General features: G+C 38.6%; 1 protein-coding gene across 3 annotated transcripts in view; it reads right to left on the reverse strand.

The window, feature by feature from the left end:
• CPNE4 (copine 4) overlaps positions 1–27,983 on the reverse strand; it is a 226,518-nt gene that overhangs the window by 164,842 nt on the left and 33,693 nt on the right. The window contains exons 2-3 of one of the 3 annotated variants that reach the window (XM_005481003.4): positions 21,515–21,664; positions 12,257–12,444 (exon numbers count right to left, since the gene is read on the reverse strand). The exons of 1 other annotated variant lie outside the window; for it this stretch is intronic. In XM_005481003.4, coding sequence (XP_005481060.1) covers positions 12,257–12,444; positions 21,515–21,572 — 246 coding nt within the window. In that variant the 5' untranslated portion in view covers positions 21,573–21,664. The remainder of the gene's footprint in view (positions 1–12,256; positions 12,445–21,514; positions 21,665–27,983) is intronic. One more of the 3 variants, XM_005481004.4, reaches the window with a different exon arrangement.

The raw sequence follows: 27,983 nt of genomic DNA on the forward strand, positions 1-27,983 counted from the left end.
ATATTACTAGAGAATCTCAGACCATTCCCAGGGAAAAGTATAAATTATACATATAAAAAAGGAAAATTTGTCTATAATATTTTGAACATGATATCACTGTGGAGCTCTAAGGCTAAACATGGCAGAAAACCAAGTAAGTCCCACCATCTAAGGAAGAAAGAATGGACATTCCTTACCAAATGGCGTGAAGCTGTGTCCAGGGAGGTTTAGGCTGGATAGCAGGAAAAGCATTTTTTACCTCAAGGGGTGGTTGGGCACTGGAACAGGCTCCCCAGGGAAGTGGTCTCAGCACCAGCCTGACAGAGCTCAAGAAGGGTTTGGACAATGGTGTCAGGCACAAGGTGTGACTCTTGGGCATGGTTCTGTGCAGGGCCAGGAGCTGGACTTGATGATCCTTGTTGGCTCGTTCCAACTCAGGATGTTCAATGACAGCTTTTTTATTAAGAGGAGGAGTAAGACTAACGCAAAGATGGTCAAGGATCTACTTTGGTATTTAAATTAAAGAATCAAGGAAGCAAGTAGGCAAGCACAGGGCCTTCAACAAAATTAGGCACACATGGGACTGTAAAAAGATTACCGAAACACTGGATGACAATGAACATAATGCCAATGACTTCAAACAGAGAAACAAAGGCATGGGAATTTGTCTTGTATATTCCTGTGCAGAATAGGGAAGACACATCCATGGCAGCTGAAAAGCCCAATCTAAGCTGGAGAAGCACAAATACAGTTTTAAAGCAGCAAATACCACTGTCAGTGAAAACAGTTCTTGCATCCATGTGGAACCTGAAGGGCAGCCAGGGGAGTAAGGCTGCTGAAGCTAGTCCAGTTCATTTGGCAGTGACACAGCACAAGCTTTTAAGTTTACCCCACTTACAAGGCAACAGCAGACTAATCAGCCCTCAAACAGCATTTAAAGTTAAATACAAGAAGATGCAATGATCAGTCTAATGTTTCTCTGAGGAGGCATATAGAAGGCATGTAGTGCATCACTTGGTTCTGCACCAGCAGCTGGTTCTACACCAATGGCATACACAAGCCAGCTGGTGCCATAGCTAGGCGATGAGTTTTTCCAAATATTTGAAAAACAAAAGCCTCAAACCTTGTATTTTTATTGACTTTTTTAAAAATTGAAATTGACTTGGAAAAATCCCTCAGATCCTTCTGATTAAGTTTATTATGACAAATCCGGATTACCACAATGGACAGTTTTCTGCTTCAAAAGCACAACATTGCAGGTTGGTGGTGTGTAATAAACCTGAGTATCTCACAAAATTATGACATTCACCTCAGATAGTTGCAGTTAACATTTTAGGAATTTCAAACTAAAAAGTAGCTGAACAAAACATTGTAGGCCTTTTGAAAACAAAAAAATAGGGAGCTACAGCAATGATTCCCATTTCAATGACTTAGGTTGCTCTTCTACAGGAGACTGTTCAACCCAAGAACTGGCTTGTCAGGTATTTTTATTCTGCCATCATTAAGTGTGACATTTTAAACAAAAGGCAGGTACATTTATAAAGATCACCTACACAATTCACACCCAAATACTATGGACTTTATACGGATTGTCCAAAGTGCCCTAAAATTTTCTTCTCAAATGAGCACCTTTGTAGAGCCAGGATTGGTACAATTTCACTTTGTTATCAGCAGCAGTGGCATGGTGATTGCAGCAGCCGCTCCAAGCCCTCTGCCAGAAACAGGGGGTATTTTCAACCCTGAGACTTCCTCTTCTTCAGAGACTAGTCTTACTAGTTTACATCTAGGATCTTCTTTTGGAGAACACTAAGAGCGGCAAAGAAGCAAGAGCAGAAATCACAATTCTGGTAGTTGATGCAATGTGGCTCTGCTTTGATTACCTGTTTTTACAGGCAAAATTGTAAAGTTCTCAAGGGAAGAAAGAAAAAAACCAATCCATCCCATTTTTGAAAGAAACTTTAAAAAAAATCAGGCAAATCCTGGAATATCTGTTAATAGATGAGGTCAGCACATCTATACAGAAATGTAGCTTGGACATTTCAATTCAGATTTCAGGGAGTCTGTATTCTGGCCTGGTTACAACATAACTGGTATAATATATTATTAAGCTATACCAAAGATGAGGGAATATGGAAAACAGTAGTTCCAGTTTCCAGGGAAATTGCTTTTACTTTCCTTTCCATAAACTTGAACTCCATCAATTTGTGTCAACAGCACATTCCCTTATTATGTAATGGTTTTAAGCCAAACCAGCTAAATGAACTTGGTATCCCTGGTCAATCAATATTTGAATAGAAGTCTTCTCAAAACACATTTGCAGTAGTTCAGACTGTTTTTCTAAGTCACTTATTCTCAGAGTTTCATAAGTGCTCTTTTCCTTCAGGAAACAATTTGTGTTAGACCCTGAAACCCCTCAGAGCAAGCACAGAAGAGGCTCACACTGCTGACAATTTCTCAGTTCCATCCTGCTGTTACAGGTTAAGAATCAGTGTACTGAATCAATCAAGTGAATTATCTACTTACAAAGCAGCTCCAAAGATTCCTGTTTACTGTAGGTTTATCACAATCTGTCAGACTACTGAAGTCAAATCAGGCTTAAAATCTGTCCTGGAGATGTGTGAAGTTTGTGTATCTGTAAAAAATAGCTCATGAGAGGAAGGCATATTACTGAGGTGATCTGAAATGTGCATCTGCCTGCCCATGATAAAAGCAGCCTTAAACTTTCCAACCAGGTTTAAAATACTACATATCTGATAGATAATTAAATTGCAGGGGAAGAAAGCAAACAATTTTTTTTTTTTTAATGTAGAGCTGCTGACAGTATAGAATTCCTCCTGTATATATTATTACCAAACCAGTTATTCAGGGTTAAGGAGTAGGAGCACTGTAAAGCCTTCTTTTTTCCTGATATCTTCCCTAGATAATTTGGAAAGCATTTTTAATGGTCTCTCTTTTTTTTTTTTTTTTCTTACCCTATTCATACAACAAAACTATAAGGCCTGATGCGGTTAAAAAAAAAGTAAATATTAGAAAAATCTTGTTTTATTGCATATTTGTATCTGTATGACTGCATATACATAGATATATATAGTATGCGTGTATATATAGTGTGTGTATATATAGTGTGTATAAATATATATATATATATATATATATATGAATGACTGAGAACACTGTGTGAGTCACAGCTTTTATGGAAAACTGTCCTGAGAAAAAGTTGTGAAAAGTTAATGAAGCGTGAATTAAGAACCATCAAATAGACAGCATGGCTAAAGGCAGTAATTACAAGAACATCCTAGGATGATTAGAAACATTGATGAAAGTACATTAAAAGCAAAGAAATATCTAAAACTGCATGGGAAGAGGAAATAATTCTGCTGCCCTGTTAATGAGGTAAAAATAGTGCTTTTATTAATGTAGAGTTAACTATTTTGTTGGCCAAAGTATTTCCACATTTTAAATGTCATAAATACAAGAACAGATGAGAACTCCTCTCAGTTCTCTCTTAGTATTTCATGTCTGCAATCCAATTACTCAAAAGTTAAGATAAAGGCAAAATTTTCAAGTAATTTAAAATCACTCAAAAATGTTTCTACCAGCAACAATACACAAATGTTTGCAAAGCCATAGAGAAATCTGACACCAGAGCACCCAGCCTGGCTCCTCCACAGGTACAAAAGGCAGGGTAAGGGCACAGTGCTACCTGCAAACACAGACAAACTCTGGCTGGAGACATCTGCTGCAGGAAATGGCTACAAATAAATTGTTCACCAGGAAGGAACAGAGTTCCCCAAACATTTCCATAATCCCTTATCCTCTGGACATTGAAGTAGGATGTCAACAAGTATGGGTCATTCAGATTTCCCTCTAAGCTAGCGCAGTATTGAACTGATTTTTAAGCATGTATCTATTTCCTAACATAGAAAAATGACTACATGATCCCACATTTCATTTCATGGCTCTCCTAGGGGCTGATTTACCAGGCAGAGGGCTCCTGCAAATCAGCCCCAAAGGAAGATCTTCCTGGGAGAGAATGCTCCGGGCAACAGGTTCAGGGAGAGACCATGTAGCTTTTACCACCTCTCATACACATGCACTCCCTCCTGACTTCTCAGGAGTACACTTGGTTTTATTCAATTATGTAAACTATGAGAAAATACCTCTTGACTCTCTTTAGCTTGAAGACAGGGGACCTGAAGAGGTTTAGTTGGACACAGAAGTCATCTTCCAGCTCTGGTAGAGAGGAGTCATCCACCCAAATATGACCAGTCTCAATAAGAACAAAGACATCTACTTTCTCTCCTTTGCACATGCATTACATTTCACAAACTGCACTACAGAGGCAGAAAATGATGTTTGAGCTAGTGGAATAATATGATATTTCATCTATATTGACTCAACATGACAGTATTTGTTTTCAGTTGAGACAATCTGTCTGATTCAAATGAGTTCAAGCTGAAAGACTAGCTGATTAAAAAAGACAGGAAAAAAAAGCACTGTGGCTGTCTTTAAATGCTGAGGCAAGGAGGAGGCTCAAGAAAAAGCAGCACTGATAGATGAGATAAAAACAAGAGGCAGTTATTATAAAATGGATTTAAAATAAATAGACACATTACTACCTGGGGTCTAAAAAAAAAAATCATCAAACTTAATGATGTTCATATTTCTGAACTAGGCACAGGACGAAAACAATTCCCAGTACCAGTTTCTTATCAAATGTTTGCCAACACAAGAAAGTTACAGCCTTTAGTTTTCAGACTTTGCATAAGTAGTTTGGAAAGACCTGGGAGAGAGTTCTCTTTCTTTTTAACAAGAAGGTTAATATTAATTACAGTTATAATTACAATTCCAGATTGTGAGCTTACTCATATATATTTGTAAAAATGTATTAAGTGCATCAGGGGCTGAACAGTGTGTTTTGAATGATGCTCTCTTGGACATGGAGAAAAACTGCATAGCAGATTCCCTCCATGAGGAAAACTTTTCTTTTTCCAGAAAGAGCTCACAGGAGGTCTTCAGCAGGCAAACCCTTGGAAGAAAGTGTGCCTCCAAAATATTAAGGCTTGGAAAGGAAGATATCTGATTAGATGGATTCAGGCTGAGAACGGACCAAGATAAAACATTCAATTAGCCTGAGCCTGACCCCACAGACTTCCAGTGGTGCTTGAAAAAGATGAGCTGTCTTTGACAGTCACACCATACAAAAAGACTTCAAGGAAATGTACCAGGAACAGAAAGCAGAAGCTAAAAGCAAATCTTGGCAGCAACAGAGGTTACCAAATAGTTTTGAGTAAAGAAACATTCATTAGCATCAACAGAGACTTGATGAAAGAGGAGAAAGAAAAGTATGATATTGAATTATGAGGATGAAATAAACCACAAAGGCATATACACAGGCACTGTGCTATGGTGTAAATAAAATCACAGCTTCCAGTGTGATGAGTGAAAACAAGATAAGTCGAATGGCACCTAAAAAACTCTTAGGCATCTTCTTCTAGGAACATCCCTTGGGAAGTGAATGCAGCAGGACTGCTCTCATTTCTTCCCAGGTCCAAAGTTCACTAATCAAAAGCTGCACTCACAGATCATCACCTGCAAGTTGTGCAGGGCATAGACCTGTGCTCAAACAACACCAAGTGCTCTGAAGGCCTGAATGATCTGGGCAGAAGGGGTCAATCAACTTGACTGCCAGACATGAGTCAGAAAAGGTAGGACCTTGGCCACCTTGTGGCTTAATGAGAAAAAAATCCCATTGCCTTTATTTCCTGACGAAAGTCTTGATCATCTAAATTAAAGACTCAATTCTTCCCCATTGGCTTTCATCAAACATGATCTGCATGAATCCAATTTTACAATAGATATAGTATTTAATTAAATCCAATTTTACAATAGATCTAGTATTTCATTTGATCTAAGCTTTGGCCAGAGAACTCACAGTTAGCATTTCCAATTATCAGCCCTCTTCTACACCCAGAAGAGAAAAACTCCCAAATCTGCAAATGAATCAGAAGCTTCTTCACAAAGAGAAGAGCTAATTTCATAACCTCTATTCAGTGAAAGCATCTCCTTGCCATCAAATTTGGCACAATCTGATATAAAACATTTCATCAGAACTTTTTAAGTTCCTTTCTTTGTCAGAGAAAAATCTTCCTAAGATGGTATGTTTGTCTTACTGTAACGCCATTACTTATAATTAATTTCATACAGGATGTTTCTTCACCAAGCTGAAATCTTAAGAGTGAAATCAGAAAAATAGTACCTAGAATCTGCTCTAGCATTGACTAGAGAATTGTTTAAAGAAAACCAACCCAAACCCATCAAACTTCCAATAAGCCAGTGTACTGTGAAGCCTTGCAGTTCTTTAAAGCAGAGAATAAATCCCAAATCACCACCCAGAAATCACTGTGGAAATGCAACACTGCATTGCATCTCTGCAATGCTCTGAAATAAACATAGTTCAAATAACTACCCAAACAAATCCATGTTTTGTGATAGGTTAGGTAGGCTGAATCTTCAAAATAAAGGATGCGTTTTTATACAGTCATGGACAAATCAGAAGAATAAATTCCCAAATGGCATTGAGAAAATGAACAGGGATTTTCTCAATGTCTCTTTTAACACAGGAAAAATAAATTTTAAAATAATTAGCAAGAGCTAAATTCAAAAAATACAAGTAATATTACTTTATTCAACCTCCACTTAAGCTGCTGAACTCTTATGTCCCAGGATATCCTAAAATTTTATCTTTTATATACAAGACTTCTAAAATTATTTGAACTAAGTTATGGAAGTTATTCTACCAACATTTTTTTTACAATTACAAAGGCATAAACTCCTGTTTAAGAACTCCCTGAGCTGCAGATCACTGAGAGCTGGAAAGACACTTCTATATTTCTCTGATCCCATATTTCTTCAATGTCACCAACTAGCAACTAGATGCATGATGGGGTTACACAGCCTCAAGCCTCATTCTGTATGGCTGCTGGTGGTAGTTCTTCTTTCTGATCATTGAAACTTCCAGTTCCATCCAAATGCTCCATCTATTACCTGTTCATCAAAATGAACTAAAAAGGATGTATTTTTTCGTGTGTGGGGATTCTTGCCTCCTCACAGTATTTTTTGTGTTTATTTCGGAACAGTTTGGTAGAGTCATGGAATATATCATCCCACAGACTCCCCTATTTCATGGCTTGTTGGCTTCTGCAGTGGGCTGTAACAGCCACAGATGGATAACATGAAAGCTACTTTTGGGTATCTATGGAAACAAAGAGCTGAAGTCTGCCTCAGGGTCTTCTCTTCAGATCCTTCACCCAGACTAGGAAGGGGCAGGAAATTTCTCCCAGTCTCCAATACAGAGAGGAGAGAAACATGGCAGCAGGTGCTGGGAATGTAAATGGGGAGCTGACATATGTGAAAAGGCAGAGGAAGGAGAAGGATGCTGGAATTCAGAGATGAAACAAAACAGAGAGAAGGACTAAGAGGAAAAGCAAATACAGATGGATGTGCAGGTTGATGTGAAAGGAAGAGGAAACACAGAAAACTCAGGTTTGTTTGTTTATTCCTGCCAAGCTGGTCCTTGAAATGTCACGCTGAATTACAAGTGAATAACTTTTATCTTAAGAATATCAACATATTTTTATCAAAGCTCACTGAGTTTTTCACAAATTGTGACTTCAGAGAAAATTTCAACAAAAAAAATCTATTTCAGTAAACAAACTTATCCATTCTAACAATTTCACCCGAGTCCATCAAGATGAATTTTAGCAAGTGCAGGTTGTCTTTGGGTGCTGCTTCATTTGCTCTGCAGTTACTGAGGTTTAATAAAGGCTTTGGGTAAAACACAAAACCTCCAGCTGGCTGTTCAAATCCACAAGGAAGCAGACACTCTGTCCTGTTGCTGAAACCCAGAAGAATGCAACTACAGAAAGCCCTCTATGGTTCCCAAACATGACTACTTGTCTTCCTAAGCTCTTCTTCTCTTTTCATAGCTCCAGAAATAACATTCCATCTGGCTGTGTGACACCTCCTGATCTCATGTAAATCTTGTATGACCAGACACAGCTCTGCAACTTACTCAGCTTTCAAAATAACATGTACTATGGGTATTTGCCATATGCAGATCATCTGTGAACAGGGCCAAGACACTTCCTTAGGATTAAGGAGTTAATGAGAAATGTTAGCGCCAGCACATCTCAGCTGAAGGCTCCCATGCAATGCATTAGTTAACAGCTAACATTTATTACACTTGGACATTCACACTCTATGTGGGTAAAATAATCATTGGAACAAAGGAATTTATCACCATGAACCTCAGTCATTCACCATCTGAAACTTGGTACAGTATTTAAACTCCTTGAACACATTCAAGTCAAGACGGAACAACAGCTGCTGAATAATTATCTTATACAAACAGTTTAAGTACAAAATTTGGGCACCCTGCAAGTGCACACCTGCTTAAAATTATGGCCAAAAGAGCTAAAATTCAGCCCTGGACGAGCAAATTGGCTTTCAGTACATAAATACAGCAGAATTTAAGATTATGCTGTATCACACCCTGTCATGTTAGGCTTCATGTGTGAGAAGGAGTAAACTGCTGATTTTCCTGGGAGACACAATAAATATATCATTTACATTCTAGCTTGGTGGAGTATAGTGCTTTACAGACAGCACCAACATGCACATGCAGGGAAATGTTAGGGGGAGGTGTGTGTGCACACTTGTGACTGTGCCAGTTTGTTTACAGAGAAACATCTACCCAGACGAGGAAAAAACCAGCAAGCATATCTGTAACAGAACGGGGGACAGCACCAAGAATTCTTTGAGTATTTGTCCAAGTTCCCCATGGTTTCACTACTGAGGAGTTTTGTGTCCCTCATCACATTATCTAGGGAAATACAGCCCCACCAACTTCACCTCAGTTCCTGGGAACTTGGTACAGCAACTTAATCCTAGGCACATTAAGGATAAGAAAATCATCATGAGTCGCCAACCAAGAGAAAGTCATGCCTGAGACGAAGTAGATCTACCAGGCCTGGTAGATGAAGGAAGAGCAGTGGATATTTTCTACCAGGACTCCAGTGAGGCCTTGGCCACTGCCTCCCATAAGATTTTCATAGGGGAGCTGCTGCCACAGAGAATGGATGAGCAGACAGTGAGGTGGACTGAAAGCTGTCCAGGCTCAGAGGCTGGTTATCAGTGAGACATATTCTAGTTGGATGTCAGAGGCTAGCAGTGGGACACAGGGGTCAGTACTGGATCCTGTTTAAGATCTTCATTAATGACCTGGATGATGGGGCAGACTGTACCCTCAGCAAGTTTGTAGGTGACACACCTGGGACACTCAGGGGACATCTCATGAGTGTAACACCTGAAGGGAAGGTCCAAAGACAACAGAGCCAGGCTTCCTTTTAATGGTGGCTAATGGCAGAGCCAGAGGTAATGTGCACTAGTTGAAACACAGGAACATCAGGAAACATTTTTTGCTTGTGACAGCAACTGGCCTTGGCACAGGTTGCCTGGGGAGAATGCAGAATCCCCTCCTTAGAGACATTCAAAACCTGTCTGACACAGTCCTGGGCAACTGGGTCTAGGTGTCCCCACCTGAGCAGCACATGGGCCATGCGACCTATAGAGGTCCCTTCCAACCTCATCAATTCTGTGTCTGGGAAACAAACAAAACCCCCCAAAACTAAACAAAACAGGAAAACCACAGTTAAAAACAAAATAAGAAGAATACTTGGACGTCATTTTCAGTCTCTGGAAACAGCACTTACCCACTCTACAAGAGCATCAACACATTTTCATTCTATATTTACATGTGTGGGTGGCATAATTTACACAAACACACACATATGCACACACAGAACTACAGAACTGCAGAACTGAAAAAAAAATTCCTCAGCAACAGGCTGACATATTTTATCAAAATTCTCCCAGAGACCAATGTACACAGATCACTCACTTTCAGGGATTGTCTGCACCTGTAGAATGGCTTTCTGCATATGCTCATCATTACTATTTTTTATCTTTTCATAGATAGGACAATCCTATGCTGAATGCTAAAACTCTTGAATAGAGAGGGATGAATATGCACTCAAAATTACCTGGATTTATTAAATTCCTAATTTTCTCTTACATACTTTCTATTCTCTTTTTAAAGTCAGACCCTTCAGCTTGATTAACCACAAACTTCTGTGCAAGAGCACAACATACGCAGACCAAAACCTGTAATTTGGACATTTCAATTCAGCTACTCCTTGCTGACAAAACCTCCACACAACCAGAGCATGTGATCAGTATGTACATTTCAGTCATACTGCATCTTGCTACAGCACCTTCGGATCTCCAAGGGGTTTAAGGTGCCTGGAAATTCAAGATAATTTATGAAGGCACTAAATCCACACTCCTCAGTTCTACTTCTTTCTTTGCCATTTAGTGATTTCTATGTTGAATATACTCACTTTACTAGTCTTTATTACTTTTTAATTATTACTTTGTCTGTTTTTTCAGGTCTTGCTGGATCATTGATTGCCATCAGCAGAAGATTCATCCAGCCAAATTATGTCTCCAGCTATACCTGAGTGACTCTGCTCAATTTAGTTCAGCAATAGGAACTTAATTAAAAACTCTCTTAAGAAGGTGCTGGCCAGAAAATACTCATCATGGCAGAGTGGCATTTGCTTTGCAGCACTGATAGGAACATGAACTAATAAAACTTTTTTTTTTTTCCCACACTAAAATGAACTGCCTGGACTCTCACTAGACAGTAGCAGCAACTGACGTAAGATGAGAATCCTATCAATGGGTAGATCTATTCTGTAAGATTTACTCTAATCAGACAATCACTTTCCAAATTAAAAACCACATCAAATAAAGGGAATCTCCATTACTACATCAGAATATATAATTTAAATCAACTTATCCTGCCAGAGACAAACTGTATGTAAATGCACCCAAAGTTTTCATTGTGTCCTTTCCAAACAGAGCCATTTCATTTATTTTGACCTTTAATCCATTTCTTGAATAATTTCTACTATTTGTGTGATTACACACAGTGCAGCTAAATGCTTTTTTATACACAGAGAGCCAGAGAGCTAAAATTACTCTTTTTTAGGCTAACTATTTTATCACGCTAAATTTCAATTACATGGACATGCACTAAAAACAATGGTGAGAGTTTTATTTCCATTTATAGTCTGGTTTTCTACCAGGGATATGTCTAGTGGTTCTACAAAAGCAAACTAAGACAAAAAGAAGAATGCCATCAAAACCCCCTTAACTTTACTAGGCTCTGCTGGCCTGAAATGGAAAAATTTCATAGGTCAAAACAATTGGAATAAATGGAAGAAACTTCTCAAAGTCTGAAAAGCTTAGTTGAAAATGCTAAATTAAAAGATCCCTGAATTTAAGATTTTGCTTTCTGCATAAGCTCACCATTATTATTTTTTATCTTTTCATAGATAAAACAATCCTATGCTGAATGCTAAAATTCTTGAAAAGAGAGAGATGAATATGCACTCAATATTAAGTGGATTTATTAAATTCTTAATTTTCTCTTACATACTTTCTATTATCTTTTTAAAGTCACACCTTTCAGCTTGATTAACCACAAACACTCTACTATAATTATTAAATAAAATAACCAACAAGATGCCATTAAAAATATTACATTCCATTCTATATTCTATAGTTACAATTTGAATTTCTTTAAGACACCATGTTTCCAGTTATCAAAGAAATAATTTCCATGATCAGGTAAAATAACACAAAGCAGGATTTTGATCAAACATGCAACCTGTAATACAAGGCAAATTGGTAAGGCAAATGCATTAGTTTTACTAACTGCAATAAGGAATCCAACTGTAATGCTCAAAATTTTCAAATCAAGCTACTCCGTCACCAAATCCCTTGCCAACTAATGATAAATCCTCCTCTCTTCCACAGTATTCCTCTTTATGTTGTAATGCCTCGTGGTCACTATCATCTGTGCTACTGTATAGCTTTTATGAAAAATAAGGCCTGAAGGGAAAAGTTTTATGATGCTTCTTTCTTTATTCATCTTGATTTTTAATCTAGATTCCAAAGAGAAGTTCAAAGTTTCTGATTCAAACTGTGTTAGGGTTAATGGAAAATCTCCCTTCTCTCTTGCAAGCTTGTGCCACAGGCTTCCAATTGCTGCTTCTCTTTAGTGTTATTGCTATTTCAATTTTGCCTCAGCAGTTTGTCTATGCCATCCTAAAGTGCCAGAAGAATCAATTTTATTTTATTAAACACTCACCTCAAACCACTGACCGTGTGACTGCATTTTAAGGATGACACAAGGGTCTGGTTTTGAGAGGGCATCCCTGTCAGATATGCCTTTGCATGCAACTCGCAACTCCACTTTAGTCAGGCATGGGCTGTTAAAAATTCCCAGGGTGTTGGCTGCTGATTCATAGATGTTGCTCATTTTCTTCATTCCTTGTTCTGAAAGACAGAAAAGGTCTGTTAAGGATGGTGCACACAAGGCACAGCCCCTCCTTCCACATAGTAACAGTGAATGACAACCAGAGCATAAGGGGAAAGGATAAAATCAAAGGAATACCTATAGGACAAAGAAATAATCATCTCATATGTTTATAAGTAAGCCAAGTTCAGAATGATATTTTCCACCATGCCTCTGAACTCTGGGGGTGAACTGTGACCTCGACTTCCAGCTCTGCTCCTGCTTATGGAGCCACATTCTCCCAGCCACAGGCTAGATAGACAGGATGGTAATTCTATATTTCTTATGACAACACACTGACAAGAGTAAATTAAATTGGTACAGCACCCCTCCAATCTGCTTTTATTTCCTTCTATTCCTTCTAAAGAGTACGCACTTCTTACATAAACTTTTGGCATAAATGCCATAGAAGGTCCCTTTCATACAAACCTTAAATTGCCAGGAAATATTCATCATGGCCAAAATACATTTCACTGTTTCCACACTTACTGCAGCAGATTACTTGCCTCCACTCCTAAGCAAGCCAAGATTGATGTTCTGTACAGAAGGGCAGGATATTTATGGTGCCACGTGTTGTTGTTGTAGAGTGTTTGCTCTTTTGGGTCAGGCATCAGTTACATGAGCACAGATAGCTGGAGTAACAGGGACCTCCAACCCTTACTTCATTATGAACACCACCACCCATCTTGTAGCTCAAGAGTTTCTCTCAACAGAAGCAACAAAAATATTTTAACACAGAGATTACAAAAAATCCCTATACAACCATTTCTGCATCAATAAAGAATACAGGAACACTAATTGGCACATTTGCTCTGAGCTTCACAGCCCGACCCTTTAAAAATTTGCTTCCTAATACATGGATTAGTGCCTTCATCACTTTATCCTATATACAACTGCCACAAAAAAGGAATCTCATACTTCTAGCAGGCAGATTTGTCTTGCCATTTAATCAGCAAGACATTTTAACTGTCTGTTTCAAATCTTTTCACTGTCTATTCCACAACACCCTGTTCTCAGAGGTTAATGATTTTTGAGAATTGTTCTGATAAAAATTACATTTCAGAGATATGGAAAGGGAAGTGAAGGTTTTTCCCCCAAATCTGCCAAGTTAAAAATAAACTCAAAACCTGCAGAACCACACCTTTCCAGTTTTCCTATGAATTAGGAAGACATTTCTCAACTCAGAGTACGGGGAGTTGGCAATAGAGTTTCATTCAAATTTAAGGAATGTAAGTGTGACTGATGAGGCAGATTATCTGCTCCCCTGGCAGGAAGGACAAAAGCTTGTTAACAACTCACAATTCTTCAAATCTGTACAACAACTTACATCAATTGACCTGCTGTGACTACCCCATTCAGATATAAGTGAAGGGAGCCTGAGTGAACCCCAGCCACTCTCTGAACCTCAGGCTCTCCAGGCATATTTGAAACGTGAGCCACACCACAAACACAGTGCCTGACATCCTAAGATCAAAACAGCCACCTTCAACCCCTCCCAGTTACTTGTAAATATTGTCACCTAAACTACTATTCCTTGGAGTTACTGCTAGGAGAGAAACATGACTGCGAAAATGGGCAAAACTGAACTTCACACGCAAAAGACAATGATGTTGGGCTACGTTATAAAGCCAGGGACTGGAGAGACTGTTGTCTAATTATTCATCATTTTGTAATCCCATCTCCTGCAGAAAGCTGCTCAACAAGCTCATCCCACACATTTACAAGACATTTTTACATGTTGCCCTTTCCAAATTGAAATCCATTTGAAAATTGGGTTAATTCTGTCTCATACACATCATGCATCATTAATAAAATGTCATCCTTTGTGCAGAAATAGGCTGGTGATTTAATTAAACTGGATGATTTCAACACTGAAGAGAAGAGGAAAAAGTAGCAGAGTGAGGGGGAGAGATGTATTTTTCTTCCTCCTACAATAATTATACATTGGTTTTTCAGAACAGCAGGTAAGTATAAAAATTATATTTCTTTTCATCACAACAACTATTATTTCAGCTTTTGCAAGTTCTAAATTTATCAATGGAAAAGATCAAGGCACAGCCTTATTCTTTTGTGTCATTTTATTCTTCTTTTAATATAATCACCAGCTTGGGCTGTTGTGCTGATGTCACATCACCAGGAAGCTGGAGGCCTGGAAAATAGATTTTGAGCCCACTGAAAGTGGCTAAAAATGGTATTGTTTTGCACAAACATAGAGAAGTTAGATTGCATAAGATTTTTTTTTGTCAATTAACTAGGTACATTATTGATGGAGGAAAAAAATTATTCATTTTTCTTTGCTACAAACTCTTCCTTTTTCAGTTCATTAGAACCTTGTTTTTCATTCAATGTCCACACTGTTTTCATATTCACTGAACAAGAGCTGTGCCCAGCAGAGGAAAGCAATAGAACACATACAAAAAGTAAGTGATAGGTCACATATTTGTAAAGTTTTCATTTCATCATTGCACACATTCTCTCTCATTTCCTCAGGAAAACGGGAAAGTGGTGGATCATATGCTTCCCACACAAACTTATTAGCCAGTGCTAGACTGAAGCAAAAACAGGCCGTCTGTTTTCACCTCTCCATGGTGAAACATCAAGAAAACAGTACCAACTGGAAAAAAAAATAAAACTGCACTATGCTGAAATTGAAACATACCAGGCTACAAAGAAAACCCAAAAAACAAACAACCAAATAAAACCTCACCAAAGGAAAACAAAAAGACCCAAAAAAATAAAACAAACCACCAAAGAATGTGTCAGCTACAAAGAAAAAGTGAGAACCTACAAGACAGGTCTCTGTCTCTAGTCTTTCAAACATGTTCTACATCTGGCATACTTAGAACTCATTTACTAGAAATTAACATGCTCTTTTGACCTTTTTAAAGAGATTCACAGCTCAAAGTGATCTTACTGATACATGGGAGAGATGGGGAAATATGAAGCCAAATTCTTGTCTGTAGTGCCCAGTGACAGGACAAGAGGCAACTGGCACAGACTGAAATTCAGGAGATTTTGATTAAAGAAAAGGAAACTTTTTACTATAAGTTTGGTTCAACACTGCACCATGCTTCTCAGAGAACTTGTAGAGATTTCATGTTTAGAGATATCCAAAACTTATCTGGACACAGCTCACTTTGAGCACAGGCTTAGAATAGATGATCTGCAAAGGTCTTTTCCAACCTCTTCTACTCAGTGACTAATCAGCAAACAATGAAATTATAAACTTTTCAGGGTACAGATTGTTTCTGTGATATGTTGTTGAACTTACTGATTATTTGAGGCCCTTGGCTGCAAAGCCATGCAGAAAATCAAAATGTACACATAAGCCCAGCATTTCTGGCACAAAGTAGTGCTACACAGGCTCCCATGTGTAGGTACTTCATTAAAAGCACACAAGTTCAGAAAGCTGTGCCTGTCTAGATAACTGGATTACAGTGAAAATCAGTATTACACATTTGACAGCTACATCTTTCTCTGTTCAAATGGCTTAAAAATGTTCAGTTGTCTAATGCCTGCAGAAGTAAGGATCTTTGTGACACAGAACACAAACAGTACATGCCTCTCTCTCAGAGTTAAAAGACTTGAATTCAGCTCACTCAACCAGATCCAACTCGTTGCAAAATGGTGATCCGCATAAGCTCACCATAAATTCAGAACCAGGCTCCTTAGACTCACCATGAAATAAACCTAAGATGCCATCTGAATTCTGATTTCAAGTTTACTCTTTTGCCCACGGTGTCATTTTGCCCTCCTACACACACACAATGTCCAAAAAGTTTTTCTGCAAGCTGTCTGGTTGAAAAACTAAGATATTGCTCTCTACAGCCCCTTGTGAAGAATCAGGGGAACATTCACACTCAGCCTCACCTTCAGTTCAGGTAACAAGAGAGCAGCAAATGACAAAGATGCTGAGATTAAAAGCAGTAACCAATGTGCTTTGCATTTAGAGAAAGGTCTGGTTATTTAGAAACCTGTACTCAACCTGTACTCCAGACCAAAGTACGCACAAATGAATTTGGGGGTTGCAGGCTTCCCATCACCATATGCTGAGAGCTTTTTCTGAATTATTTTACTGCCACTTCGGTCATGAAATGAAAATGAGCTAATAGCATCTGTCTGCTTCTACAGAAGTAAACAGCAAGAGCCTGCTCCTGGAAAGGTAAATTATGTTTGCAGTATGTGCACACGGTGGGAAATACTAACAGTAGAGTTACATGAAGTAAGAGCTGTGAATAAGTGCCTCCAAAAGAAAGCAGCCCTTAAAGCACTGGTTGTTGTGGCACTAGCTGCTCCCTACATATTTACATCTATAAATTATGAATGGAAGAGACATTTAGTATTCAAAACACATGAACAGCTTAATTCTGTAGACAGAAAGCCTTTTACCTACAGTTTCTGGATCATCCAGGTTTTAAGTCAAATAAAAGGAAGTATGGAAACCAAGTCTACAGTTAGAAACTTAAAATTAATAAAACTCAGATCAAATTAAACAAAATACAGTAAGAGCAAGATTTATAGAAAAGGCTGAAATTAGGCTGGAGGTTCAGATAGGAGAGTTTTTAAAAGTTCCTCTGTTTAGTAACTTGTTCAGCTCCAGCCGAATGTAGGCCATGCACCCCTTCAGGGAGTGATAGTAATTGAGATAAGTACTTATTTTTCTTTAAGAAATTTTATGTGGCTGGGAATTCCCACTCTCTAATAATTACTGTACCAGTTGTTGACACCAAGGTTTCCTTGGTTGTGAAAAGCAAATCCATTCCTTCACATTCTGCTGTAAATAGGTTTTGTGCAAATGAGGAAAGCTGGGAATTCATCAGGAGTTCCTGATTCAGCAAGTTCATTAAATTAATATTCCATGTGCTTAATCAGGAGCTCAGTAAGACACCTGGCTTGCCCAGGTCTGAACAGAGACCCCAGCATGACAGGAAAAGCAGACCTATCTTTATTTTGATATGCATTAAGGTTTTTTCATTATGTCTAATCTTTGTTGCTGCTGTGGCCCTTCTCTCTGCATCTCTGGAAACTGCTCATGAACAATCTGTGCTGTCTTAAACAGAGTCATTCAATTACTTATCTTGGACCACGTTGCTAGACTCCTGGTTTTCAGCCATATCTCAAATCACTGCACAAGACTGTCCTCCTGTTGGCATTAAAAATTATCCTGGTCAACATCAATTATATTATAAAATGCTACAGAATTTTAAATCATCATAGATAATACAGACAAAATGCAAGCTGCCAAAATTAATTTGAAAATGAATTATTATGTAATGGAAAGTCAATAGGTTAGCTAGATCCCTCCACAGGATAGTTTGTGCAATTAAAAATACAATTTTTCCTCCTTCACTTTGATTATCTGACAACTATTAATGAAGATTTATTTCAAGTTACACCTACCAGAGTTTGTCAAAGGCCTTTGAAAAATGAGCAATAAACTCAGTAAGGAAGGGGGATCTGGAGAATCCACAGCAATGCTATTGTGAACAATGAGACAGATCTGATAGTGCATGTAATCTATTTGGACAGAAGGGGAGAAGGCTCAGAACAAAGTGCCAGCGGTGTAAATGGAAATATACACACACTGACAGTTCAAAGGGACTCATTACCATAGAACCACCTGTTTCAATTATAAGGGGAAAAGGGAAAGTCACTGGGAAGAAACTGAGATATCTAATGCATGACAAAACACTGTACAGAAGTGTGCTGCACCTACACAAATAACCCCATTTCAGTTAAGAGAAGGAAAATCCCCACAATAACTGGAGTACTGGGAGATGCTCAAATGTGCCCAGTTCTGGATGCTCTGAGTGGCTCCCACTGAAGTCAGACCCAGTGCAATGCAAAGCACCTGTAGGAGTCAGTGCTAAAATACATATATTTTATTCTCCTCCACTGGAAGAGAAAATCTAGGATTTGCCCTGACTCCTTTAGCATGTAGCTAATGCCATCAGTCCCCTCTTACTTCACTGAGTTCCCACTGTCTTCCTTCTTACAATGCTGTAAAACATGCAGGGGAAGAGAAATCAAAAATTCACTAATACAAAAACCAGGAGACTGAACAAATGCAAGATCAAAATAACCTTCCTAGGCATAAATACAGACAACTCCCCTAGTAAAAATCTTTTTACTGGAAAAGCAGCAGAGATTTTTTTTCCCCACAGAATCAACCAAGGTCTGTTTCATTTACATACACTGGATTTGTACCAGTCACATAGGAGTCTGCCTCTCCCACAGCAAGGCTGGCTCTCAGGCTGGCTACAGAGGGTGAGTGCTTGGTCTTGTTGATAAAATGGCACCTTCTAAGACAGTGTGTTGGTTCAACAGGATAACAGAATGTGTTTTATTTGGAACAGTGTAGAAGCTAGAGAGAAAACAAACTGGATCATCTACATGCTGAGACACAGTAACGCACACAGTTGTCCTCTTATCCAGTCTTGTTTCCTTAAATATGCCTATCCAAAACCTTCACTTGCAACTCAATACTTTCAAGCAAAAGCATTAAATAGTCCCAATGTTCCTCTTCCAAATCATTAAAATGGCATATTTTCCCTTAAAAACATGAAAAAAGTGGGTTTGCTCTTCATTTAATTTCTCTTCACAAAGCAATTAGAACTGATATTCTACAGCCCCTTCTCACCATTATAAAAGCTAAAAATATATTTAAAAACCAAGAGAAATAAATGCCAGCAAAGTTCACAGTGTTCTATACCATAACTCCTGGAGCTGATGATTTATAAGCAGGACTGAGTAACATGAAAGCCCTGCAAAATTCAGGCTTCCACAACTAAATTATTTGCCTGCTGGTTTGGGTATTGGTTCTCAGAGTCTGGCTTCAGTCTGTGATACTCTTGAGAGAATACCTGAAGCACAGGCAGCTGTAAGAGCAGGGATTAGGCACTGATACATGGAAAAGCTCAGAACCCTTGAATCCACTTCAGACACCACACTGAGGAGTTACACACACAAAAAACCCCAAACCTACAATATGCAAGCAATTTGCAAATATGAGTGACACATAAACCTTGAAAATCAGAGAAATGTAATTGAACCTCTCTAATCAAAAATTTCAAAGCTACTACCATGTGATACTTATTTGACTGCTTATCACTAAAAGATATTACAATTTTCTTAGGCTTGTCATTTCAGTTTGCTGCGTGCACTTATATATATATATATATATGTATATATATGTATATATATATATATATTTCGTTTGATATATCAAACGAAACACAAGAACAAAGGTATATTCACTATGAGGATATGTGTTTGCTGCCTTTTAAAAATTGGTTTTCCCAATCAGGTATTAGAGTGAAAATAAAAGTGTCTTAGCAAGAAACAAAGCTTTACAATATAGCTACTTATGCAAGAATCTTAAACAATTGGATTTTTTGCTATGCTTCAAAGAAGGATAAGCCTGGAACAAAATCAAATAATCCCAGCACTCTAAGGTGCAGCAGTCAAAATTCTGATATCAAATAAATCCAACTGAGAACCTTAAGAACATCTTTGAGGCTAAATTCTTGAAATAATTAGACAATTCTGAACAACAAGATAGATGTATATTCTACTACATTAACCCTTGCCTTATCATCTGCACTTGCATAAAATAAATTTTAAATTAAAATTACCCTTCATCCACCCGGCAAAAGCATTTTGTCTATCATCTAGAGGAGAACCACTGAATTGTTTACATTGAAAAGACTCCCAAGATGAAGTCCAGCCATTAACCCAGCACTGCCAAGTCCACCACTAACCCATGTCCCTAAGCACCACATCTATACATCTTTAAAGTATCTGCAAGGACGCTGAATCACTTTCCTGGGCAGCCTGTTCTGCTGCTTTAAAACCCCATTTGGTGAAGAATTTTTCTCCTCATATCCATTCTAAACCTCCCCTAGTGCAACTTGAGGCCATTTCCTCTCATGTTATGTCTCATTGCTTGGGAATGAAGCAGCAAGTTGAGTTCCTCAGCTATACCCAATTACACCAGAGTATGTATATAAACACACAGAATGCCTGCAAGAGTTTATACATTTACAGATGTAACATATTGCAAACTGCTAATTTTCCTCAACAGATGGCTATAGTGGCTCTTCCTGCAGCATGAAAATGATTCTACAAGAGAAGCTGCTTCCTGCTCCTGATCCAAAGAGAAGCACATCAAGAGGAGCAGTTAGGAAGGACTTGCCATTTACTGTTTGGTTATTGCATTTGCAATACAGCCAGAAGGTACACCTGCTGTAAGTTGGCTCAGCTTCCTAGCAATGTGAGAAAAACTGAATTTCTTGATTACAGAGTTGAGCCCAAAACTGGGACAGAGTTTTAAAGTCAAGTTGCTCCATCAGGTAGGGCAGGAGGAGAAGAAAGGGAGCAATGGATAATGCTGCAAGCAGTTGCTCTCTCACTTCATAGCTGCTCCCCCAACATGCTTGGCCCCTTTCTCAGCAACCAGCAGAACTCCTATGGCCTCCCAGGAGTCTGACAGACAAAGAGCAGCCTGCCCACTCTCAGGGGGTTTCTAGGTAATGAACACCTTTACCTGATGGCTGGAGCCAGTCCTGAGTTCATTCCCTTCGCAACAGAGATTCAGGGACAACACACTGAGGTTTGTAACACTAGTCCAGGTAGACTCTGAGCCTTTCCGGCCTTCTTGTCATTTACTTACTTTCTATTTTCTTTGCAAAACCCTCAATCAAATATTTGAAGAGTCACCCATGAGATTTAGGCCAAGCACACATTGTCTCTGCCTCAGCTAAATCAGCAAGAGATACGATCACATTGCAGCTCCAACTGCAAGCACGAGAAGAGCCATGACAGCCAAATTATATTTACATGGAGAGTGTTAATTTCTCTCCTAGTTTAGTTTCTACTAGTTTATTCTGGCTTTCCTCTAGGAAGTTATATCCTACTCCATACTGGGAGTGTTTTGTAATCACAGTACCACCACACCATGATAGACTCAGTCTCTGAAAAAGCCAGTAGCTATTTTTGGTATCAAATTGATTCACAAAAGAAGTGCAGCATGCTGTCAGCAAAAAGTCCTACCAGTGCCAAATGTGCCGCCGGTGCCAGTGGCGTGCCATTCCTCTGCTGGCGTGTCCATGCTTCCCAGGATCTGTGCTCTACTGAGCTACCAAAGATGGGTCCTAACGCGGCAGGACACAGCGCAGCCTCACAGAGATCCTAACCTGGGCCCTGGAAGCAACAGAGCTTTGTCAGCAATGTTATAGGAGACCTACTTCCTTCTGACACAGTGCCAAGGCTTTGGCTAAATAACACTTTCAAAAGCAAGCTCTAGAAATCCAAGCCACCAAGAATTTTTAAGAGTTTCTCTCCCTCGGGAATTCTTGAAGTGTGAGAAATATCTATGTTGCCAACCAGTAACAGAGATGAGAAGAAGCAAGATACTTGGAATGTCTTTTATAAAACTTTGTCTGACATGACAGAAGTCCCTTAAGCACTTTTAAAAGGAATCTATGAGCATACAAAATAATTAATTTGAAATCTGCAAGTCCCCATCTGTCTTTGATAGCATAAACTTACAACAAAAGGGCAAAATGAAAAATTCAATTCCTTAAGTGATTACAGAGTTAGAGGCAGAGGGAAGGGGTTCTCAGTTCCTAAAATGATGCATACAGAAAAATGAACTCACATAATCAATACTGATGGAATTCCTACTGCCACACACAAAAAACACTGGAACACCTGCTGGTCTTGACATCACAGCCTGGTAGGAGAACAGTTTATGCAATTCACATTAGGCAAGCAATACCCCTAAGATATGGGCACATATTGCACAGGACTCCACCTGCATTGATGTGTCTTTAAAGGACAAATTTATACAAGGTGCAATAATGTCCATGAGGCACCCACTGTTAACAGGGAGAAAGGAATGCCTATAAGTGCCTATAATGCCTATAAGCAGTGATGGCACTCAAGGGACAAGAGACACAAGAGGCTGGTATTGAAGTCCCAGACAGATGTTTCCACTTCACAAATGCAATTTGACTATGGTCAAATTATCTAAGGCATAATTATGTATTAATTGGGATTTGAAAGTTATTTCCAGACCTGTGAAACTCTTAATTCCTTCCCTCACCTGTCCTCTGCTGAGTATGACTGCTCTTCAAACAGAAATTTATCTATTCTCTTACAACGTCTGTTGAAAGACAGTTGCAAAGCATCAGGGACCTAAGGAATTGCAAGGCAGAGTCACCATATTTCCTAAGAGGATAGAAGAGTAGAACTAGACTCTGTAGATATCTCACCATGCCAAAAATGAGTGTTGATGACTAAACTGGGTCCCAAATATTCCATGAGAGATGCCACAAAACTTAGAACATGCTTATTGTTGTTCAGAGCACAAAGCAATGTCTTCCTTGTTCAAGTATTTATATCTCTCTTAACTCTGAATGGATAGCCATTGGGCTCCTTTATACCTGCATATATTTAGAATTAGGAAAATGCATGTTGGCAGTAACCAAAATGCAACCGTACCAACAAAAAATATTCAAATTGATCTTTGACTTCTTCAGTGACATAAGGCATTTGCCATGCACTGTGTGTTTATCTATGACTTATTCCTGATCTGCAGTGATCCAGTGCAAATAGATCCAATAGTCAAAGATATCTTTCATAACTTCAAAAGAATTATAATTTTCTAGTTTCATATAATTACTGGTCTAATGCATGAACATGTTTCAGTGTACATAAGTATAGGGTAACTCCAAAATCAAGAGATTGAAAAGCCCTTCATAAGTATGGAAACCAAGATCTTCATTTTTGCTCCTCTAATCTAGTAGAAGATTGTGCTTTTATTTTCTTCTCTAGTGTCAGCAATCTTAGGTAAAGGTGCTTGGAGAGGAAACAAAGCAAAAAACCCATAGAAATTAATAATAGAGAACATGGGTTATAGCAAATGCATGTCCTCACATATCAGCCCACCCAATGCATGTCCATCAAAATTTCAGTGACAGATGCCTTTGTAACATCTTTATGGTATCAAAACCACCCTTGGGTACCTGTGGAAAAGATGTAGTAAACATTTCTAAAACATTTTGAAAATATATGCATTTTTTCAAGAATTTTGCTGTTTCAGTCATAAGCATTATTTTCCACCTACAAAGATTACAGCAATTCAGACCTGACCCAGTGAATGATGCATGACAGTCTTTATGATCTGGAGTCAACATGTAAATTTTACCTACAATTTCTGCCCTCTACAAAAATTGGGTTATACAATAATGAGGTGCTTGACTGCTGTTGCATTAAGTCTGTAATGAGACTGAAGGCACAGTCACTCCTTTTAGTGTTTTAAATTGCTTCAACTACGGAGTAAATACATCAACAAAGACCAAGCTGGGATATTAAGTGTAGAGCAATATATCAAAATAGGATGTTAACTTGCTGATGTTACACAAATATTATTTCCATATTTCACTGAAGAATTCTTCAAATTATTCACTTGTGTAATATGTTATTAAATGAAGCACATAGAGGCATCTTAAACATTAACTTAATTGAAGGTAGGAATAACACAGGAAAATATTTAATACTTGCTGTAGGAAAATACCAGTTCTTCTCATGAGATTTTTATTATAAGCTAGAAAGCTTGACATAAATTAAATTTCCTACCTGTGCTGGCTTTTAATTTTACATTTTACAAGAATATGGACATTTTACCACATGCTAAGAAAACTGTTTCAGTCAAATGATTACTGCAGCATTTCTTATTTAGCTACCTCCAGTGTGAAGTTTCAGCTTGCTTTTTCCATTCCTCCCCTTTTTTGGCCTCCAAGCAGCCATGTTTTTCCATCTGTGGTAGGTAACCTATGACCATTTCAGATTTCTGCCAAGATTATGCTTTCAAGGGAAATAGGCTGCCCAAGAAAACTCTCAGAGCAGTTTGAATACACCTACATCATGTTTCCCAGTGATACCACAAAGGAGTTCTTTAATTCTCACTTCAACATCTGACAAGTGCTGCAGTCAATTTGCACTGGGTCTTCAGTACAGTTAACACAGGCCAGTTGTCTAGTAAGAGTAATGTAGGTTGAGAGGGATCACTGGGAATTTGTATCAAAGCTCAAAGCAAATCTTGCTCAGATGAGCTCTGGCAGTCTCCAATGATGATAACCCCACTACCTCTCTGGGTCTCTTCCAGAATTTGACCACCATCTCTGACAATTTATTGTCAGTTGTCCTTGTTAGCACTTGTGCCTGCTGCCAAACACCCTACCACTGTTCCTCCAAGAGAACCCTGGCTGCATCTTCTCAGATGACAGCATTAAGATCACATTCCCTTAGCCTCCTCCTTGTAACACTGAACAAAGTCAGGATCTTTCCAAGACTCCCTTCACTGACTTAGCTAGTGTCAGAAGGTCTGGTTAACTCAGTTAAAATAATTTAGGACTAAAAAGGAGAAAGATCACTGCAGTTTCCAGCATGTTATGGGCAGAAGGCAGGGTGTAGAAGACCATAGTTACGTTAAACAAGCAGCATATTCCAGCTGGGACCTGCATCCACAACTGGCTTTTCAGAAAGGCATTTGCAATGAAAACTTTGGCTGGTCAAACTCTACCAACACAAATGCAAGCTCTTGAACACCTCACTTACACACTGCCTACAGAGTAACTATTAATACAGAGACAAACATCTTTAATGGGGGTGTAGTACTTCCCATGCATTCCTTCAAGGGACACTCAAGAAAGGTTATACAAATTATTGCAAGTTTAGTATGGTTGCTATAATGATGTGCCAGAGCAGAAAGGTGGCTTAATAAAATACAGTGATAAATAGGGAGGAATGTTAAAAACCTTATCTTTTACTCCTTGGCATTTTGAATTCCTGAATAAGTCCTTTCAGTCAGTGAACACATTTTGAAATCAGACAAATGGTATTTTAGGATTTCTTTCCCCCCTCAAAATTTTGTTCAAAGATTGTACTGAGAAAATTAAATATTAAATGTTGCTTTTACTTCCTGGCTGTTCAAAATAGATTCTAATTTCTGTTTGCTGTATTTTTAAATTAAAGTTTTAATTAAAATTGCTGCCCAATTTTAATGGCACTAACCTTTTTTTGTTTCCTCTGCTTATCTATCTGCTGTCCAGTACAATTAGTATTTCTTATTATGTGAAATTTAGTAGTCTGCTAGAAAAATTTCTGTCTTAGCTTCAACCTGCTGTCCAAAATGAAAACACTTTATATCTGCCCATTACATGAAATTGTAATGTAGGAAAATTAAAAGTAGTTTGGTGACAAACTTATTGAAACAGACTCTGGTAAAGCCTCTTAGTCTGTTATCAATATAATGGGTTTCTTAATTGCCACAGATACAGCAGTTTTTAATTTTGCTGGAATTTGTGTTTTCTGTTGGATGCTGTCCTTGCCTTTTCCCAGTTTTTAAAGCAATAACCAAAGAGACAGCTCACTGAAGAAGCTGTATTTTCTATTGCCTTATTTCCAATATTCTCATCTTCTGTTTCTTATCCTTAAAAATTGCCTCATGTTTTGTACTTTTCAAAACAATAGGCTCAAACTCCCCTAATACTAAGATAAAAGCTCCAAGACATCAAAACCTCATTTTGTTGTCCCCATCTAAAAGCAGAGAATACAATCCTTAGGATTAAACAGAGGATCACACAAAAGATTTCTGTCAAAGAAAAAAACAGAAAATGATACCTCAAAAACAGCTTTAAGTAAAAAAAAAAAAAAAAAAAAAAAAAGTTTTGATTATGCTATGTTTAGTCTAGTAAAGGTTAAAGGCCACAAAATTATCTTTTTAATCTGGCTGCATGAAAACTGAAAATATTTTGCTCAAATATCACTCCATTTCTCACCCACTACTCAGGCATTCAGATTTTTGCCATGTATAAAATATTTTTATTTAAGCTGTGCCAATTGCACAGGAAATGCTCACCCTTCATTTACAATGACCTAAAGTCAGGGACCCCTTGATATTGCCCCTCAAGCACCTACAGGCTGAAAACTCCTAAGCTGACACAGCACAGACCCCAAGTGGGAGGAACTCATCCCTATTCTGTCACCCCAATGTCTTCCTCATTTACAGTAAAATACACATTAGTGTGTACAAATCCCAAGCAAATGTGTAAAACTGTATTGTTTACCTAATAGCCAGCAATCAGCAATCTTCCATGAGAACAAACCCAGCTCTACACAGGACAGAAGAAACCATTTCAATCTAGCCTGGCTTAGCCAGCTGTCTGACATGATCCTACCCAGAACTGAACTGGCAAGTACCTGTCACCACTGTGTCAGCAAAATCAGGACCTGACATCAAGAGAAACTGAGCACTTCTTTGCATTTGAATAAAATAATGTGTTTTGTTCTAGAGGGTGTAAGAGACTACCCAAGGAGTAAGCTGATTGAAACCACCCCAATGCAGAATGCCAAACTGCACCTCAGCTTCTCAACCACCAACCTCTGTGTCCAAGGACATGGCATTTCCAAACAGCAAATAACTCAAAGACCACACTGTTCCTCACTTTTCCTACCAGTTAACAAGGATGGAGTGGTCCTGCTTCTATCCTGGTCCGATGGAAGACTAGGCTGAGAAAACCACTGATGGATGCTACACTTTATCATGTCATTCTAGTCTCTGCCCTTTCTAGTTGTAAGCTTTCTGCTTTTTTTTCCTTTACCATTTATCTCAAATATCCCACACAGCTGTCACTCAAGGTCAAACCACACAGACACAGGCAAATCCCTCAGATAATTAAGTTTTGGCTTCATATAGCACTATGACTATCAGAATTCAAACATTTGGGTAACACAATTTATGGTGGAAAGGGTGTGGAAAATAGGAGAGACATATTAGCTGGTGGTTTGTTGCACTACAAAACTATTAGCACTCACTTGTGCCTGTCCAATTCATTCCTACCACTGCTCAGAGAAGCTCACAAATGCCCATATACCCCTGTCTGATTACAGGCAGACCACAAATATCCCTGTAAATACCAGTGACCCAGAGAGAGGAAGCAGCACTTCTCACCAGCTGTTTCCCTGCTGATCATGGGGAGCCTACAACCTAAATTTTAAAATAAGGGAAAATATCATCACATGGAAGGCCAATTCCACATTGTCCTTCACACAGTCTGTGCTTACCCAAACAACCTGTAGGATTTCCTATACTCTTCCATCTTAGATGTGCAAATTTTTAGGTGCAAATTACTGCCCTGGATCCTACTTCACTAATTCCAATTCAAAACATAGTCCCCACACAAAGTAATGAAGTTCACTTATCAACCTGTTGCCTGAGGGACTCAGAGATGACCTCCAAATAATCACAAGATAGACAATGATCCTGCCTATTCAAAAACAGGAGAGTCTTTACAAACCTCACAAAAGGTAAGATTAAAGACAGTTTTCCCTTTTTACCTCAAAATAAAAGGTCCAAACCAAAACCACACACAACTCTTGTCTTCAGAGAGGATATGAGGTCTAAATACACAGTTGCTGTGACTGAACAAGCTCCTGTAGAATTGAAGAGGAGCTA

The sequence above is a fragment of the Zonotrichia albicollis genome, chromosome 1 (genome assembly GCF_047830755.1).
Source record: "Zonotrichia albicollis isolate bZonAlb1 chromosome 1, bZonAlb1.hap1, whole genome shotgun sequence".
NCBI classification, from domain to species: Eukaryota; Metazoa; Chordata; class Aves; order Passeriformes; family Passerellidae; genus Zonotrichia; species Zonotrichia albicollis.